Below are 20860 nucleotides of genomic sequence, written 5' to 3'. Positions count from 1 at the left end.
GAATAACACATTTCAATCTATTAACTTGACATAATCATAAAGAGGCTCAGTGTCACTTGTGATTACAGTGCTGGTGCCTCGTGTGGCTCTTTACATTTGCCTGTGTCTGAAAGCAACAAAAGGGACATTAGTTCTGCAACTTGTTGCCCAACCAGCTTGTAGTTGATAGTTTAATTCATCAACTTCAGCATTTAATCTTGTCTTAGTCATTTGACTTGGTAGACTGCAGTGATTGACCACAGATTTAAATACTAAAATAAAACCATCTTTAAAAGCTCAAAAGCTGTCGCACAAATTTAGAGGCATGTGTGTCATCAACAAAATCATTTTTATTATAAAACCCTTGTTATTGTGCACATGCTGTAACAATAAGATACATGGTAACTTCATTAACTATGATTTTTATACTGAGAAATCAAGTGAAAATCAGACAAGATGTGTCTTTTGGCTATACAACTCTCCGCCATGACAGTCTGCTACTTACGATCTGTTGTTACTCCAGATTCTCTACCCGATGTTGTCAAAATACAGTCTGTAAATTAGCCCCGCCTGCCACCTAGCAAAGGTTATTAACAAGCATTTTTTGAACTTTGAATAGTCATGTCAAATAGCGAGATATGTCAAAACCAGGAACATTAAAGTAAACAGATTGAGATGCATGCAACACAGTCATAACTATGCTTTGATGTAAACAGAATGCTCATCGAAGAGGAACTGTAGGCACTCATTTAAACAACTGGTTTGAGAAATACTGTATACAACATGAAAGGACTGCATAAATCCCTTCATCTGCTGCCAACCTTGAATCTGTCTCTCTCTTCTGTCAACCTAGTTTATTTTAACACTTAACACTATGGGTCCTTCTTGGTGCTCATCAGCTGCCATTCCTTCAGCGCCTGCAGGAGCGTGGCTCTTAATTATGATGGATTAGACTGCAGCTCTTTGTGTCTGTGCACTGCAATTGTTTTGCAGATGCTGTGAATGTGATATGCATTAAAAACAGGGGGCAGCAGAGAGAAATCAATGTTCTACTTGAATCTAATTATTTTTGGCAGAGAAAGCAAAATGAAACCATAGGATCACCTTGCTGCCTAACCTTCTGCAGAAATCTTTTTTTCCCCATACACTATGAATATTACCTTGTTACTACTACTTTGTTTCATCTATTGTGGTACTTTTTAGATTTACTACATGACACAAAGTCACAGCTTTCATTTTGAGATAATAGCTTTCAAAAGAAAGCACACATACTGGCATGGACTCCTCATACTCAGCACTGAGAATGTGACCACTGAGGACACCTTTTGTTATTCTGTGCATGTTAAATTCAAAATGGTGACACATAGTCTATTGTCAGACAAAACAGACTGTATTTTACTCTAGTCTGTATACTCATCTCCTTCTACACTTTCTACTGGCTGCCCATTTAGAGGATGACGTCAGGGTGAATCTAATTGTGACAGGATCAGGTGATACACATGAAATCAGTGAAGTTGGTGTTCAAGGACTAAAAAGATGGGGCTTCCTGAAAAAGAATTAGCTAACCTTAAACAATTTCATAGACTAACCACCACTTAACTGGCTACTGATATTCACAAACCTTAATAAGAACATTATTTCAAATCAGTAAAAATTTTAGTTGACCATATAGTCACCTTATAATCCAGTCCTCCAAACAAATCAGTTAAATTCCGTATGTCCTACTGTTGGCCCATTTAGCTTGTGCCTGTTATAAATGTTCTACAGTAGCTTAATAATTGTATTTCTTTGTGCATAATAAATTATATTTAAATGTAACCTGTACAGAACATTTTACGGTGTCGATTTTTCCACGTTCACTGAGTGGGGATCTGCATGTGAACAAAACATAATTTTCCCTTAACACAGCAATTTGTATTACATAGCATAAAACTGAAAACATAACTCTGTTTAAAGACAAAAGATTTATCTGCCACTTTCTGTTTTGCAGGACAGACAAAGGGCAGCCCTGTGGATGGACTCTGAGCAGGCCAGATGGAAACAGAAGAGGCCAGACATGAGACGGAAGAAAGTTTGATATTGGCACAATTTGGCACATCTCGCAACATCTCTCACAAACTACAGAATGGAGGTCCTTCTTCAGAGGGAGACTCTCAGGAGATCACTGGGGATACAAACTGGAACCATTTCAAGCCCAGTGCAGATGCCAGCTCCATGAAGAGGCACAGAGAGAACTGCAACAACTCTGCTTCAGGGCAAAGGCTTTTTGATCAAGGGTCCTACACGATGAATAGAAAATTGATCAATGGAGAGTTGAAGCATGGACTCACTGAACAGTCCTTAGTTGTCCACCAACCCAAGAAGCTAAAAGTAGATTCTGAGATTAAAGGAAATGGCAACATAGGATCCCCTTTGGTGGACAACATTTCTGAGCTGACAAAAGCAGCAGGGTTTGAAATTAAGTTAGACAAGCAGAACAGCAATTTTCCTAATGGAGATATTTTCTGTCTACCAAGGAATAAACAAGTTTCACTTCTAAATGGTGCTATATCACCACCCTCAACCATTGAAAGTACCTCAGGTGATTTGTTAGAGCAAACTTTGTCTCAGTATTATCCTGAGCAAGTATCAATTGCACCACAAACACCTGGGTCACAATTAGATGGTGTCAATGGTTCACTGGCAAATAAGCTGCCCAGTGAAGGTGCTAAACATTGCTCTATAACCTCAGGGTTGCCCAATTCAGGTCAGATGCCTGACTCACAGCAAGAACAGCCTGGGGCATCTGGTAATAATGAAGGAGGTAACATTTACAAATCATCTTATGTAGTGAATGGACACTCCAACAATTTTGGAGCAGACCACCAGCAGCAACAACAGCATCAGCAGCAGCCCCCACTTCACTCTGGTCAGGAGTTGTCCCTACGTCAGCTGCCTGGCATAATGTCACCAACACATACTGCCAATAGTTTACACCAACATCAAAATGGCCCACAGTGTTATTCAGGTGACAAAAATCCTCAAGGTATATATGCAAATGCCAACCAGGAGTTTAACCAGAATTCTTTTTTGGAGTGTAATGCTCCTATACAGTCAGCAGAGGCAGGTGGATATGGGCTCTTTCCCAACTCTGGACTACAGAAACTGGGACAAAGTGAGGAGCCCGGGTCTGGTCAGCATCATGGCACTGACAAGGGCCATCAGTATGGGATTCAACCCAAGAACTTTACACCAAATACTAGGAACTCATGTGAAGCTGACAGTACAGGAAATATGAGGCCCAGTCGCCAGCAGCCACTTCATGCTGAGTTAAAAAATGGGCTGGAGAACACACCTCAACAGAGCGGCAGCTTATCATGTTCAACTACCCACCAGAGAGAATGGATGGAGCTGAACTCTTCACATTCCCAGCAGGAAACAGCAAGTGGCCCAGCATCTCAGGCACATGAGCAGGACATATGGAGAGGCTTCCCTGCTAAGCCCCAGTCTGAGCAGAAGACAGCTAACCCCCATGGCCAGATGTTGGAGGAAAACCCACGGCAAAGATTCCAGACACTGGGGGGTCCACAAATGGCATCAAGGGATCTAGCACCCTCGAGGAGCAGCAGGAAGGTCTCCCAGCTCAAACACCCTGTGCTCCAGTCCAGCACAACACTGCCCCTGAGTGGCAACAGTCAAATTCTAAAGCACCTCAAATGCAGCAGCCTCTAGCCCAGAAAATGCCTGAGCAGCATAACTTTACACAAAATCAGCAGGCAGACAGTCACTGCCACACCCAGATGCAGTCCGAGCACTTATGCGAAGACCCTGACATGCAGGATATACTGTCACCTGGGTTTTTAGCAACACAGCAACAGCAGCACTGTCATCTTTCACTGCCCCACCCATCACAGTTTGAAGGGCAGCAGCTCAAATCTCCCAGTTATAGACCTCACAGTCAGCCTCAGCCAGATCAGCAGCAGCTTCAGCCTAACCAGCCTCTGAGAAACAATTATTTTCAACCCAACAAACAACATATCCAGCACAGCAACCAGGCAACATGTAGTTACAATAACCCAACAGACATGCAACTACAACATCAAAGGCAGTTTCCACCAAACTCATGCAGCAATAACCTCAAGCAATTTCAACCACAGCAGCCTAAAAACCACTGCCACCAGTCCAACCATGTAGACTTTCCCCAGACCTCTACACAGTCACAACCTCATCTACCACAAAGTGTGTTAAACCAACATGTATCAACACAGATGTATCCTAAAGCTGAACAGCAGCTAAAGACATCATGCACGCAGTTTCAAAGGGGACCTCAACTACCTCAAGAACCTGTAGGTCCCCATGGAGACTTTCAGAAGCATGCAGCCCTTCGTATGCACCTGTTACAAAAGCAGGAGCGCCAAGGCCCTCTTCATTCTCCTAAGCGCACTAGTGACCCCACATACAGCAAGAGAGCTGTGAAAATGGAAAATGAACCCAGATTTGAGCTGCCCGGTCCACAGCAGCAGCAGCAGCAGCAGCAGCAACAGCGGATACAGATGCAAGAGCCAGGTATAGGTGGAATGCAAGTCAAGCAGGAAAATCAATTGTCCCTGTGTGACGAAAGCAAGAGACAAGGAAGCATCTTGGCCTCTATGGAACAAAGCCTGAGGCAGTACCAGCTTTCACCTGTGTTTAAAAAAAAATCCATTACCATCAATTCATCAAATAAAGTCAAGGTAGAATCTTGTGGGCCTGTAACTATCCTTTCAACCAACACTGACTTGAATGAAGTGGAATCACCAGCAGCTGCCTCAGCCACTGTAGCTCTAAAAAAATCACCTGATTCTACCTCTAAGAAGGAGCACCTCCTACAAAGCTTTATGGACTCTCCTATGAAGCTGTTGGATACCCCTTTAAAGAATCTCTTGGATACCCCCATGAAAACACAATATGACATTGCATCCTGCCACTGTGTTGGTGAGTCTCATGATGTTGGCTGTGAAACAACACATACACAAGCGCACTTCAACCATTGTATATATACAAAAAAGAGCGATAAGAATTGTGCATAAGATGGGGTATAGGGATCACACCATTGGAGCTTTCATACAGTCTAAATTGTTAAACTTTTTTGATTTAGTGAGATATAAGACTGCTGTGTTTATGTATAAAGCCAGGAACAATTTATTACCTGGTGGAATTCAAAAACTATTTAATGAAAGGGAAGGGGGATACAATTTAAGGGGTCAGTTAAATTAAAAAATTCAGGCTATACGTACAACCAAAAAAAGATTTTGTATTTCTATAAGTGGGGTAAAACTATGGAATAATTTAAGTGTGGACATAAAAAATCTTTAGTATATTACTTGTGTGGTGTAGAAGAGAATAGAAGTGAATCATTTATTGCTTGCAAACCAATGATGGTAAGATGATGTCATGGGGTAGGACTGGATAAGTCTGACTTCTTCCTACTCCATTCAAGCATGTACTAGGTATAAGCAAATTGATATTGGATTATGTGTAAAATTATGTGTGTTGTCATATCAACTGTTTTTACATGCTTGAAAGAATAAATCAAATCAAATCAAACATGACTGATCAGCTGGTATGCAAATATGAATTTTTGGTCCTTTATGATATTTAGAACAAATCTGTGAGAAGGATGAAGGCCCATACTACACTCACTTGGGATCAGCGCCTACTGTGGCCGGTATACGGGAGTTGATGGAGAACAGGTTAACCACAAATTTGACCTCTCAAAAAATTACTGCAAACATAACTGTTGTGTACTATTTTAATTGCCTCTATGCTGCTTTGAAGGTCTGGTCTAACTGGTCGTGCCATCAGGATCGAGAAAGTAGTATACACCGGCAAGGAAGGAAAAAGCACACAGGGCTGTCCAATAGCCAAATGGGTAAGAACCATTTTTTCCATTCATTTGAGAAATAGGCAAATCAGCTGCCCTTATATCTGACTCAAATACTGTATCTGCATATGAAAAAATACCTATATCTGTCATGTTTCAGGTGATTCGTCGATCCAGTGTAGAAGAAAAGCTACTGGTGTTGGTAAGGGAACGTGCTCGTCACACATGTGAGACAGCCTGCATCATTGTGGTAATCCTCTTCTGGGAGGGCATCCAGCCGAGTCTGGCTGACCGCCTCTACGCCGAGCTGAGCGAAACTTTAACAAAGCATGGAGCCCTCACCCAGAGACGCTGTGCTCTCAATGAGGAGTAAGTTATAACACTACAGAACTCAAATCTGGCTGTGAGCTACAGCAGTTTATAACTAAACACAGAAATTAAGATGATCACAGTAATTGTTTTTATTATACAAAATCCATGTCACCTTATTTAATTTTGGGATTTTATTTTATCTTCAATTCCCAGTTTGTTCCTCAGTCATCAATTTTGGCTACCACTGCATTAATCTAGGCAACAATGACACACTTAAATTTTTTGTTCTCCTTCAGGAGGACCTGTGCATGCCAGGGGTTAAATCCTGACACCTGTGGAGCATCCTTCTCTTTTGGTTGCTCCTGGAGCATGTACTACAATGGCTGCAAGTTTGCCAGGAGCAAAATCCCAAGAAAATTCAAGCTACTAGTAGATGATGCAAAAGAGGTATGTCATATAAATGTAAAAAGAAAGACATACACACACACACACACACACACACACACACAATGTGCTCTATAGTTACATTAGGATATAGCATTTAAAGCAACTCATGACTGGTCATTTTGTTTTTCAGGAAGAGAAAATAGAAAACAACTTTCAAAATCTAGCAACCTTATTGGCTCCCCTGTATAAAACTTTAGCACCTGAAGCTTATGGAACCCAGGTGAGTATATGTGGACATTGTACAGACTGTTCGTCTAGCTGCATGTATGTCTAATTTGTTCAAAGTAAATACATAAAATGAAAATGTCCTATTTCCAATAGGCACAATTGATTTTCCAATAAACCAATTGTGTTTTTAAGTCACATATACATTAATAACATCAGTGATGCAACATCCACGCAGAAATTCGTTACCAACAGTAGGTTAAAATTTACTATGTGGATGTTATTTTTGAAATTATCTACATGATAAAGTGGTTTAGTAAAGATTTCTCACCCATCTAGTTCAGTGACATTCAGAAACTAAACTATATTTTACCTCCTGTTGTTTTACCTGAACACAGGTGGAACATGAAAACAGGGCACCAGATTGTCGTCTGGGGGTCAAAGAGGGCCGTCCCTTTTCTGGGGTCACTGCTTGTCTGGATTTCTGTGCCCATGCTCACAGAGACCTCCACAACATGCAGGGTGGTAGCACTGTGGTAAGCAGAACCCAGAAAATGTACATTTCTAAGTTTGCTGTATTTGTTTGAGGATGGAATATATACAGAAGTGGAAACCGCACAGTGAGCTATGAGATAAGTGAATACAAAAAGTAGACTTGTTATTTAATGTCCATGATTTGCCCACAAAAAGCATTTAACTCACCCTTTCCAGGTTTGTACATTAACAAGAGAGGATAACCGAGAGATTGGAAAGATACCAGAGGATGAGCAACTCCATGTCCTGCCACTTTATAAGGCTTCAAATACAGATGAATTTGGCAGTGAGGAAGGTCAGCAAGAGAAAATCAAGTCAGGTGCCATACAAGTCCTCAGTGCCTTCCGCCGCCAGGTGCGCATGCTTGCAGAGCCAGCCAAATCTTGCCGGCAAAAAAAGCTGGAAGCTAAAAAGGCAGCTGCCAACAAGAATGCCATGCTGGACAGCTCTAATGATAAGACAGAGAAGGCCCTGGCCAAGTCCAAAGCCAGCACTTATGAGAATACCACTCAGAGCACTCATATGGCAGGTAAGGTAACATTTATTCTGATGCATTTTATAAACTATATCTTAAAAATGTTGCGTCTCAGTAGCGACATTTTACCAGCATATTAAAGTGACACTGAAAAAGCCAAGGCCAATGACTTAATCAGATGTGATACCTACATGATTGGAGATTTGTGTATTTTTTCCACTGTTGCTTAGGCCTTTATTTTTTGTGGGGGGGTTGTTTTCCAGGACCTATTCCAGGTGTTGTGGGAGCAACCCTACAGGCAGGTCAGCCAACACACCCCCTTGGGGCCCATCCTCAGCAACAACAGCACCAGAACATTCTTCCTTGTTATCCTGGCTCAGCAAATGCAGCCGTCTACCCCAGGTTCCCCAACCACCCTGGGTCTTTTCCAAGTACTTCCAAGCAAGGCAGCATGTATCCTCCTCGGCCATCGACACCAGGCAGCCCTTATACCTCCCGGTTCCAGGTACCAAACTCATGTATTAATGGATCAAACCAAGGTTACCAATGTAGTGGAGGAATGCCCTTAGACAATTACCATCCATACTATGCTTCAAACCCAAAGCACCTGGACATGTATCGACAACAACGGCCAGCACTTTACTCAGAACAGCAGTACAGTGCACATGGACATTATGAGTTCAATTATCTGCCAAGGTATGGTGAGCCAGGTTTGCAGGTCAGTGGTTACAATGCTTGCAACATGAGACCAGTTCACAGCATCAGACCTTACACCCCTTATGGTTCTAATGTAGCCTCAGAATCTCAGTTTATAGACCCCCTCTCAAGAGCACCCTCAGCCCATGGAGGTCTAGACTATACAGCTTCTGTGAGTAAAGGTGGTCAATTTGGAGGTTATTCAAATCCATACCTCTCTGGGAGCTGTCAACTCTTACCCCCAAGCCTTTCCCCAGACTCTTTCCATATGCAAATCAAGACAGAGATGGGCATGGCTGGCCCACAGATGCTTTCTTCTCAGTTAAGTAGTGGCTGTTTAAACCATGAAATGCAATCAGGGTTAGGTCTGCATAATGGGAATCTCATAGGCTCTGGCATTAAGCAAGAACCAGGAACACCACAGACAACCACGACACCACAAAAGCCCGAGGTGTGGTCAGACAATGAGCACAACTTCTTGGACCCTGACATTGGTGGTGTGGCAGTGGCACCAAGTCATGGCTCAGTCCTCATTGAGTGTGCAAAAAGGGAACTCCATGCCACAACGCCTATTAAAAATCCAGACCGCAATAACCCAACACGTATCTCCTTGGTTTTCTACCAGCACAAAAATATGAATGAGGCCAAGCATGGTTTGGCACTGTGGGAAACCAAAATGGCAGAGAAGGCTCGAGAAAAGGAGGAAGACGCAGAAAAGAATGGTGGTGAGGGGACACCTAGCAAAGGTGGCAAGAAGGGGGTAAAGCGTGATCATTCAGAGTTATCAGAAATCACTGGGGAACCTCCTTACAAGCGTTTTATCCAGGCACTAACGGAGAGGTCCTTGTCATGTACAACAAATACCCATGTCAGTACATCTCCATATGCCTTCACCAAGGTCACAGGGCCTTACAGTCACTTTGTGTAGAAAATACAAAGTTCATATGCACCACTGGCCTTGTCTAAACACCCCTTCCTATCTGTAAGGTCAGCAACAGTATTGGGTAGACCTTTCACACCAGGTCTTTTCACCTCTTTAATACTTGAGCTTTACTAGTTGACCCTACAAAGGATGCATTTATTTTTGTCTGGCAACTTTTGCTAGATACGCTGTCAAAATCCCTGGTGCTTTTAGTCTGATACACAAGGACCTATTTTTTTACTGGAAACAAAAGTTTCATTTTTTGTGGATTTATTTTTCTTACACAACTTTAGAGATGTAATCTTAGCATAAAACACTGACCTTGTAAATGACAACATTCGTGGTGCTAAAATACGTGCTTATTATATTTTAATTCAAATGTCTTCACACTATAACATAACACACTGAACAACTAACACTCAGTGACTAACTGTATGGCAATGGAAATATCATCCTACTGTCATATCATCAGCATCATGATGGACTTTGGCAAGTCGGTGCTTTCTAGAGCAATTTTTTGATAATGAGATTGAAATGTTTTGGCAATACCTTTAAATCATAAAATGTGGTTATACTGTATCACTACACTGACAGTAGTTGATTTTTAAGCATCAGTAAAATTAAATTCATCAATATATAACAGACAGTTGTATGAGCAACCCATGAAAATGTTTTGTTTATGAAAAAGCAGTATTTTTAAAACTACCCTGCTGTTGGTGCTTCTTTCACTTTCATGTCATCTTTACTGTAAATTGAGCCATTCTAATGGTGCATTTTTAACATTTTGTGGAATACAATCTACATGTTTGGTTTAATTTACTGTTTCCCAGGTTTACTTTGTCTGCGACTGTTTTTAGTGTTCCTTACCGTAGGTTCATTGAACAAACCTGGACTGTGAATTACATGTAGTTTTATGTCTGTGATGCTTAGTGAATGCCCTTTTTATACACTGAGGAACATGAAACAGGGTAAGCTCAGTGTCAGTGAGGGCAGCTGGCTTGCCGTGGGGTCTTTAATTATTTTAATCTAAGTGTAAGATAAACAGGTAAGATTTGTACAGTAAATTAATTTCCCTTTTTGAAATCACTGTTATAATTTTTTTGTTGTAAAGAATGCTAGCCTTTTTCATTGTATTTCATAAGGTGCTATTCAACCTACTAGAAATATACAATGTTAAGATTCTTTGGGCAGTGAGAAGGCTTTTTTAATAATGTACAGTCCAAACCTGTCATATACCTCAGAACTAGTTTGGCAATAGTAATATAAGACATTTACTTTTCTTCTTTTGTATAGAACTTTCAAAATGTTTCAGACCACCAAAAGACGTTCATTTTTTACTTTCTTATTAATCTGCTAGAAAGTATTACTTGAACTTGAATCTTTGATATTAGTATAAAATCAGGGATGTTTCCAACTGATTTTGCATACATCTTTACAGCCTGTATCTTTTGCTCATTCAGGAAAAATACTTTCTTGGCATATATTTTCGATAGCAGGATGTTGATAATCTTCTAAAAGTAATTTGACCATATATGCCCTGAACTGACCTAAAGGGACGACGTGATATTGACCAAGTTAAAAGTACAACAGTACAGTTCAATTTAATTATCACCACTAAGCAAATGCATAATGATTTTTTCTTCCCTGCTCATTTGATTTAATTATTGTGATGTAAAATGGAATGATTGTCATGTTACAGTAACAACTCACCCCCCACATGTTTTGATAGCACTTCTTTCTTTCTTTATTTTTTTTATGAGAAAATGTGATAAAGAATTGCAAAATGTTTTATTTAAACAGAGTTAAATGTGTTTAAAAATAAATTATGTCACATTGTATATAACAAGAATTTGAATTACATAAACACAACTCATTCTTTGATGATATATAGGGGTTGTTGTTTTTGTCAAACTGACCCACAGCCTCTCTATTAGCTATCCTAATTATATCTTAGAATATCTTTTCGCTTTTTCTGGTCAAGAAAATGACCATGGTTAAATTATTTAGGAACTCTTTGTAAATACTACCCTCACTGGCACAGCAGTGTTTACAGCTATAGTATACTGTTAGTACTAGTTTCTTTTTTTTACTGTTCCAGTTTTCTAAAATAAATCTACATAAAAAAAAAGTTTAATTTCATTGTATAAAAGCCAGCTATAGTAGCGAGTTGTGATTGAGAAAGCTGAGGTGTCTAAGATACAGCAGGTTAAACGCATAGCCATACTTGAAGATGCTTCAGAGTGTTTCTTCGTGCTTCAACATTACTTGAATGATTTTTTGGGCTTAAGTGCACTATATGTGTTCAGCTCAAAGGTTAAGCTAGCAGTTGATAAACACTTTTTTTGCAGTTCTACACTAAAACTATAACAAAAAGTGCAACTTTTTGCTTCTCATTTTCTTTTTAAGGCTTCTCTTGTTTTCCTGAAGTTTGGTTTGCTACAAAAAATGGAAAAACGAATGGGTAATTACTGTAAGTATTGTAATCTATTGAATGCAGTTTATCTGAAAGCTGTTTATTATATCATTCCTGACATTGCTGAGATTTGGGTGTTTTTAAAAAATAAAATCTTTATTTATTTAAATCACTGAATTGTTACTCCAAGTTAATAATAATTAACATGCTATTTTTAACACATTGAAGATTTTAATTGTGCAATTAGTGAAAGGAGATCTTGTCATCTTCATGTCTTAATTTTATTTACCAAAACAAAAAAACAAATGTTTACTTGGTACATACAAATTGTATTTTGTTTGTGGTTGCAAGTACAAATTGATTATAGCCAGAAATTATAGCCAAATCAGAGGCAATTAACATGACTTTCAGTCTTAGAGGCTGGACCTGGTCATTAGCCACAAAAATATTTCAAAAGAAATAGAGCATACAATTCCATTTAATAGTCATAAATAATCACAATGATTTTTTAATTAACCTCCATGTTAAAATAATTGGTATCAGCAGCAACGGAAGAATTTGGCACCCAAAAAGCCAGCTCACTTGTGGTTCTTCACTCAACAAAAGTACAGATCACTGGCTCATATTGCCAGTGTACCTAATGTTTTTTTTTCTTTATCCATTTTCAACAAATTGTTTGACGGTAAACCTAAATGGTACTTTATACAGCTAAAAACGAGTCCTTACCAAATATAAATCCAGCTGCATACAAAACATGCAGCATTATTGGTACTGCTTCTACGATGCTAGGAAGTGTTGTTGGTTTCCATATTGTCTTTGGGGTGTCAGACAAAATGCCACTTGTCCGCTGTACAAGAAAAGATTTTTAATGGCATTAAAATATATGATTTAAAGCATATAACAAGTCAAACAAACCACATTTAGTGTGAGTCAGTGATCATTTACTTACTATCTGGAGACACAGGATGTGCGCTACCAAATGCAGGGGCCTGAAGAGTCACAAGATACAGCATACAGGAAAATGACCGACTTAACCCTAGTAGAGTTTTATATGCTACGTATCATTGCATTTGCCATCATCAACAGCATATGGATGTTCTTACCGATTGGACCACATGTCTGGCCTCCTCGTCACTGCATTTGAAAGGGCTCTCACAGCAAGAGATATTTTTGCTGGACAAAGAAGGATTGTCCAAATTTAAAAATGATGACACTTACACAACCAATTATAAATCTGTATATTACACACACTTACTGTTCCTCCACCAACTCACCATTCAATCCCTGCACTATTTATCTGCTTCTGCACTAGTGCCCTCCAGTGCTCATGGGTGGACTTAATGATCTCTACTGCAAAGGCCTAAAAACAGGACAAAGAACATGAGAGACATCATTAGAATTTTTTAGGATGCAAACCATTTGAGCTACTGAAATTGCAATGGACTGCAGCACCACATACTGTATGTAGTATTACAAAGGTCTCAGTACCTTGTCTTTAAATTGTCCATTGAATCCAAATTGGTTCTCAGGCTTTCCATCAGGCACCTTATATTTCCTAAACCAGTCGACAGTGGCCTCTAAATGACCAGGTCGGCTCTTAAAGACATCCTCTATGTCTAAGCAAAAGGCAAAACACAAACATATTCGACAGAATAAGAGCAGAGGAATGGTAAGGTAGCACGGACAGGGACAGAAACAGACTTAACAAGCTGGTTAAGAAAGCTGGATCTGTCCTGGACTGCTCTCTGGATTCCATCCAGGAGGTGGCGGACAGAAGGATGCTGGCAAAACTAACATCCATCATGCATAACCCCTCCCATCCCCTGCACCACACAGTGGAGACTCTGAACAGTTCTTTTAGCACAAGATTGCTACATCCCCAGTGCATGAAAGAGCATTACTGTAGGTTGTTCCTCCCCACAGCAATCAGACTGTACAACACATCACTGCAGTGATAAGATAGGTGAAATTATGAGGGACTATGCAATAGTCAACTGAGGTGCAATACTCAAATGCATTGTAAATATGCACATATGTAAAATCTTGTTCTTGATTTCTCTCAAATACTTTATATTGTCTTGTTTTAGGTATTTTTGAGTAGTCTTTCAGAGATCCTCATGGATTGTGGGAGGATCATTCTTGTTCTTGATTGTCTCTCAAATACTATATTCTGTTTGGTTTTAGGTACTTTGGAATTTATTTCCCAAGATATGTGTGTGGTGTTTGTTCTTATGGTGTTTTGTTGTTGCTCTTTATTGCTGCTGGAACACAGGAATTTCCCCATTGTGGGATCAATAAAGTCCTGCCTACCTACCTAATTATATAATGGCTCCTACAGGGCAGCAACACCCCATTAAAACAAAGTAAAGATGATTTTACTGTACTTTGCAATTGGTGTAAACAAAGCAGGTTTGAAAATATTCAGAAACAGGCTTTCTGATGCATGTGTTTTGGAGAGAAATGTGTTTTGGAGAGAAACATTTAATGTAAACAAAACTATGTTGACAATGAAAACCTCACAGGGTATGTTCTAGGTTGCTGTTTCAATTTCAAAGAGCCAAGCTGAAGTTACTGTCTGAGCTGCCAACCATTTCAGTGAATTTCTGGGTTGTGTCTACAAACATTTCTTTCCAAATTCAATCACTTAAATCTTAACTGGACAGTATAAGGTGCATTAATACATTATTAATAATATGTGGTCAAATGCTAATAAGACAGCTCATAGTTAAAAGCTCTGCATTTCTTCCATTGTATTATAAGGCATTACATTTGGACTTGAATTTGTACCTTCCATGAATTATGGTCATGCAGGTTTTCCTGGACTAAATTTCTTTAAGGGAGAAGTTGGATCAGTTCAAGGCAGTTTCTATTATTTGAGCTGTGAACACCCACTATTCAGGTTTTTGGCATCTGGGTCCTTAGCATTGATAGCGATGACCTTCCAGTCCATTTCTCCCTCATCAATCATGGCCAAGATGCCCAGCACTTTCACTTGGATCACCTGACCTGGAAAACACACCTGAAGAACAGACCAACAAATTACAAACAGTCAAATCAATCAATCACACAATACTGAAAGTTATCTCTGAAAAGCAAATATAAAATAATTGGAAAACATTCTAAAATAATATAAATTATACATTTAGATATAATTTGTTATAGAACCAGAAAACCTCAAGCCAGTCTTACCTGTGTGCCGATGTCACAAACATCAATGGGATCATTATCACCGCAACATGTTGTCTCTTTGTCTGTGTGGTTTGGATCCTCCCATGTCTTTTCAATAGAATAGTCAAAAACATAAGAATTTTTTTTAACTAACATTTTAATTGAATAACTGAATGAATGAATGAATAAATAAATAAATGACTATATAATGGACTCATAAGCTTAAAGAAACCAGACTAAACATGAATAATGAATTTTATGAACACAAAATGAACGTGATGGACATATATACATAAAACTCTAAGTATCAATGGCTTAGGGTTTGATGTAATCCAGGCCCTTCAAACCATGTACTTTCCTCACCTGTGGGAGTGCCCCATAGTTCCAGATGTAACCTTTATGGGGAAATATGTTGGCAACATATCGGAGCTTGCCTTTCTTTACATCTTGTTTGATTGGATTCAGGAGTTCCTTTGTTGCAATCTGGGAAATGAAATGAAGCAATTATGAAACTGTATATATGTATACATATGTACATACAGACAGACAGACATCTGTGTAATTACATCAGCATTAGCATGCATGCTTTTACTAGCATTAAAGCCTATACTGTATTTATACTTACCTCCATTTTAGCATTTGACCATCGAGGTACCTCCACAACCATGTTAAAGAGCACCTGAATACAAAGAGGAAAGTTATATACAGTATGTGCTGGAGTGAAAGTTTTGTTGTAAAACTGACATCAAATATTTGAGTCTGACAGTACCTCAACCTCATTCTTCTTGGGTTTTTTAGCTGGCACATCATTGTCCTGTAGACAGAAAAAAGAATCTGAGAATCGGTATCTTGTCTATGCAGTGTCATGATTCGGTTCCGCTGCTTCCTGTCCGGCTTTTATTTTGACGTTACTTCCTGTTTTTGTTTCACCTTAGTTTCAGTCTTTTTGCATTCTTCATCACTCACATTGGTTTCACCTGTTTTGTTATTGTTTGCACCTCTATTTAGGCAGCGTCCTCCCACCAGGACGCTGCCACATTGTTCTAGACCCCAGCTCTGACTTTCCAGCATTCTCTTCGGTATTGGTATTTTTGTGTTTCTGACCCGGACTGCTTCCTTGGATTATTCTGTTCTGCCTTGCCCTCTTACTTCGGACTGCTTCAGTGTATCGGCTTAACGGACTTATCTTTGGACAACGCGTTTTGGATTCCCGGTGGCTTTAATCAATCATTACACTGTATAATAGCTGACTGACACAGTGAAGAAACTGGGTTATATCAGCAATATCATGTATGTATGTATCAACAATACAGATAGGACATGACAAACTATTCCAAAATAAGGCCAGGGAGGTAAAAAAGAAAAAAGTCTGCTTATTGACCTGCTGTATGTATACATGATTTGCAGTGCAGAGGTTATAGTAGAGCGTCACAATTATGGCAAAAATCATAATGACGATTATTTTGATCAGGATAACATGATTACTCACCGACTTTGGAAACATCATGAATTTAGTGAACTTAAATTTTTTTTTTTATCTTAACATTGGTTTGGGAGACAAAATCATAGTAGAAATTAAATTACAACTAATTGCTCAGCCCTACAGTTTAGGTAAATACATTTTCTGATTACCTGGTCTCTTTCAGCTCTGACAGTTTGGATATTTTGTGTTAGTAGAGTCTGCTTATAAAATTCATTACCTCAATCAGTGTCTCAGGTGGCTTGCGTACCTGGGGAGGGGTCTCAAAGGCAGGATACACAGCAATCTCTGGCATGTTCCTATTGTTGATGTACTTATAGCAGTTCCACACACAGTTGATCAAGTACGCCTGGAAAGCAGAGCAATGACTGCATTTGTAATTGTATGATTAATCACACCATGTGACTAAACAGTAAACGGCTTCAGTCTCTGAGCCTGTTAAACCACACTGTCTTGTTTATATGAATTAAAAACATCAGAAGAACACGTTTTGACCTCACCACTTCATTAAATCCACATACAGGGAAGTATCAATGTTTTTAGATTTTGGCTTATATTAGTTTGCACGCTGAATAAAAAATTTTAACTACGACGCAAAAATTATTTCACCTTGAGGATGATGAGGAAGGCAAAGAAAACAAGCACAAACAGCAGCAGACAGCTTGAGTCCAGAGAGAGGAGGTTATCCTTGTATGGGAAATCCGGCTGAGGGAGAAAAGATAGTCATCCCACAGCCCTGCTTGCAAAACCGAAGAGCAAGCCAGGTATGGGCCCAGCAGACAAACACTGGGGACTGGGGGGCCTCGCCTACAGTGCCTTGCGAAAGTATTCGGCCCCTTGAACTTTGCGACCTTTTGCCACATTTCAGGCTTCAAACATAAAGATATAAAACTGTAATTTTTTGTGAAGAATCAACAACAAGTGGGACACAATCATGAAGTGGAACGAAATTTATTGGATATTTCAAACTTTTCTAACAAATAAAAAACTGAAAAATTGGGCGTGCAAAATTATTCAGCCCCCTTAAGTTAATACTTTGTAGCGCCACCTTTTGCTGCGATTACAGCTGTAAGTCACTTGGGGTATGTCTCTATCAGTTTTGCACATCGAGAGACGGAAATTTTTGCCCATTCCTCCTTGCAAAACAGCTCGAGCTCAGTGAGGTTGGATAGAGAGCGTTTGTGAACAGCAGTTTTCAGTTCTTTCCACAGATTCTCAATTGGATTCAGGTCTGGACTTTGACTTGGCCATTCTAACACCTGGATATGTTTAGTTTTGAACCATTCCATTGTAGATTTTGCTTTATGTTTTGGATCATTGTCTTGTTGGAAGACAAATCTCCGTCCCAGTCTCAGGTCTTTTGCAGACTCCATCAGGTTTCCTTCCAGAATGGTCCTGTATTTGGCTCCATCCATCTTCCCATCAATTTTAACCATCTTCCCGGTCCCTGCTGAAGAAAAGCAGGCCCAAACCAGGATGCTGCCACCACCATGTTTGACAGTGGGGATGGTGTGTTCAGGGTAATGAGCTGTGTTGCTTTTACGCCAAACATAACGTTTTGCATTGTTGCCAAAAAGTTCGATTTTGGTTTCATCTGACCAGAGCACCTTCTTCCACATGTTTGGTGCGTCTCCCAGGTGGCTTGTGGCAAACTTTAAACGACACTTTTTATGGATATCTTTAAGAAATGGCTTTCTTCTTGCCACTCTTCCATAAAGGCCAGATTTGTGCAGTATACGACTGATTGTTGTCCTATGGACAGAGTCTCCCACCTCAGCTGTAGATCTCTGCAGTTCATCCAGAGTGATCATGGGCCTCTTGGCTGCATCTCTGATCAGTCTTCTCCTTGTATGAGCTGAAAGTTTAGAGGGACGGCCAGGTCTTGGTAGATTTGCAGTGGTCTGATACTCCTTCCATTTCAATATTATCGGTCCTTCAGCAGCCGCCGCTGCAACCACCGTCTCCTGCCTGGCATCGCGGCCGCCCTTCCGAGTTGCCTGTCTGGTCTCCTGCCTGGCATCGCGGCCGCCCACCCGAGCGGCCTCTCCGGACTCCTGCCTGGCTCTGTTTTTCGGGGTCGCCCCATGGACTAGGACTTTGTTTTTCGGGTGGTTTTTCTATTCTTGTTCTTTTGCCTGTTTGGTCCAGGTTCCCCTTGTCAGTGTTGTGGTCCCTGTGGTTGTCTTGTTCTTTGGGGTTTTGTTTTTCTTTCTCCGCCATTTAATGAGTTCACCTAACACTTTTCGGCAGCATCGTGCGCCGTTTCTGACATGCAGTTTATTTAATAGCAAAAAGGAGTCATGAACTGTCTCCAGCGTTTATCAAACAGAAGCTAAAAACCTCCACTATTGAAAGAGTCACTGTACCTGTTCTGTTTCCACTATAAGTGGAATGTCATGGAATGGTGAAATGTATTTCCCTTCTGAGGTTTCTAAGAAAGGGAAAAAAAACAGTAAAAACACAAAACAAAACTATACACATGCGTGGCACAATAAAATCCCAGAAGAGCTTTTACTAAAGGTTACATGTTTATACGGCATATTAATATCTGGCCAGTACAGTTAAATGTATATAACTTACACCATTATAACAAAACAAGAATACTGTGGCTGCTAATCTTAACATGAGACAGAAATCCTAAAATTTTTGTTTTGGATTAATTGAATATTATGGCAAATATAGCATTTGAAGCATTGTTGAAGAAAGGTCCTGACAAACATCCTTTCATAAGTGTAGCTGTTTTTATCATACTACTACTGATATTTTAAGTACAAATCACTCTTCCCCAACAAAACAACTATGTGACCACAAAAAGTCAAGGTTTACTTCTTCTAGGGATTTCAATCACATCTCTTGGCTTTCCTTTGCAATAAGAGTTTGAGATACTGAGATACTGTAGGTCAGACTGACAAGAACATTCTTTGTGACAACTGAGGAAACTCCACCCACCAAGGAAGATTGTGAGATACAACTGAAAGAGAAAGTCTAGTGAGTTAGGCTTTTTTTGTCAAATAATTTCTTGTTTAGTTACAGGCACTGCCAGCTTGTTTATAGGAGGTTATTAAAAATAAATAACTTCTGTTGATTTACAGTTTGTATTGACTAATTATTCTGAGAATGATATATTGTTAACAGTTGTTAACATCTGGGAAACGGGTTATTTATTACAGCATTTCTGTTAAGTCACAAGAATCAGACTAAAAATAAGTTCAAATCGAAGCAGCAGAGGCCAAAATAATGCTACTTTAAGTCCCATGTATGGGTTGACCTGCAAAATAGTGGGTCCTGTTCCTCCCATGATGCAAGTGCATCTTTCATTACAACTTTCTGCCTGGTAAAAGCCCATATCTTTCAGACTCCACAGGCCTGTTCTCGAATTTGCTGTCTCCAAGCTCAAGCTGAGTTAACCCTGACTATAGAAAGCTTCATTCAAAGCCACAGAAGATACAGCTGTTACAACTAGTTAACTACAGTAGTATATTCCTCACAAGCGGTAAACTGAACCTGATGTGTAATTTCAGTGGAGTGCCCCCTCAAATGCTGTATAAATAAATATTGCAAGCACAATACCATTATAACATTCAAAAATGTGCTATTTTACAAGATATAGCTGCTCAGCTATGCTGCAAATACTGCATCACTATCATAGCTGGATTAACCTCCTGAGGGGCAGAAATTTGATTTTGTGCTTCAGGGAATAACGATAGGCCTTTCCCGACTATTCCTTAACATTTTATAGCCAGAACCCATCACAGTTGATAATGTATAGCTAAATTTTAATAGGCTACTGTTGAAGGGGAAATACCTGTTTCTCTCTTTCCTGGTGGGGCTTTATGTGCTGGTGTTTGTGTGTAGCCTATATGTTCACGTGACCGTCCAACCGGAAGTAAAACACGTGAAAAACCTCTTCCTTTCTTTGTGCTTTTGAAACATGTAATAATCTAGCTCACCATACTGGAAGGTGGGGGACAGCATTAATGGGGTTGTGACTAAAGCTCACGCTAAGTGCTAAGACTGTGTCACACTAAGAAAACCACATGTCTGCAAGTCACCTGAGGTGCTGTGAAAGGTTACCTCTGTGGTTCCCTTTCAAACACCAGGCCCCGGTAGTAACGTTACCATGCAATGCATGATGTCTTTCGTAATTGCGACAGTTAACTTACTAAAATAAATCCGGTAGTCTGGAGAATTGGGGTGTCCTCTCTCTTCCGTTTGATAGTGCATCGTTTTTCTCAAATAATAAAGGTGAGCTACTGATTGTGTGACGAGTTTGTTGCGAGAAGCGGAAAACGAACCGAACGATGTCACACAACAGCTGAGCGAATAGCGCAGAAGTAGGGGCCTCATTATAAACATTTGTTCGTCCCTCAGTTCCGCTCACGCCACATCCAGAACCGTGAAGTCCGCTAGAGTCCAACGAAACTTCC

General features: G+C 39.9%; 2 protein-coding genes across 2 annotated transcripts; one reads left to right on the top strand and one right to left on the bottom strand.

Annotated features, from left to right (window-relative positions):
* Window positions 1–2013: 2013 nt before the first annotated feature.
* On the top strand, window positions 2014–11914 carry tet2 (tet methylcytosine dioxygenase 2). The gene is made up of 11 exons (XM_020602021.1): window positions 2014–2429; window positions 3073–3182; window positions 3499–4932; window positions 5600–5690; window positions 5776–5869; window positions 5982–6190; window positions 6430–6580; window positions 6711–6800; window positions 7144–7281; window positions 7457–7808; window positions 8018–11914. Exons 1-11 carry the CDS (start codon window positions 2014–2016, stop codon window positions 9376–9378), a joined length of 4446 nt encoding a protein of 1481 aa, XP_020457677.1. The 3' UTR covers window positions 9379–11914.
* Window positions 11915–12048: 134 nt separating this feature from the next.
* ppa2 (inorganic pyrophosphatase 2) lies at window positions 12049–20860 on the bottom strand. The gene is made up of 12 exons (XM_020601985.1): window positions 20597–20860; window positions 18800–18864; window positions 15723–15767; window positions 15579–15632; window positions 15317–15436; window positions 14975–15061; window positions 14678–14804; window positions 13274–13401; window positions 13060–13145; window positions 12889–12958; window positions 12735–12774; window positions 12049–12632 (listed from the first exon to the last, which is right to left on the bottom strand). Exons 1-12 carry the CDS (start codon window positions 20787–20789, stop codon window positions 12610–12612), a joined length of 1038 nt encoding a protein of 345 aa, XP_020457641.1. The 5' UTR covers window positions 20790–20860; the 3' UTR covers window positions 12049–12609.

The sequence above is a fragment of the Monopterus albus genome, unplaced genomic scaffold (assembly GCF_001952655.1).
Source record: "Monopterus albus unplaced genomic scaffold, M_albus_1.0 scaffold54.1, whole genome shotgun sequence".
Taxonomy (NCBI): Eukaryota; Metazoa; Chordata; class Actinopteri; order Synbranchiformes; family Synbranchidae; genus Monopterus; species Monopterus albus.
This window is presented reverse-complemented; position numbering and strand designations above follow the sequence as displayed.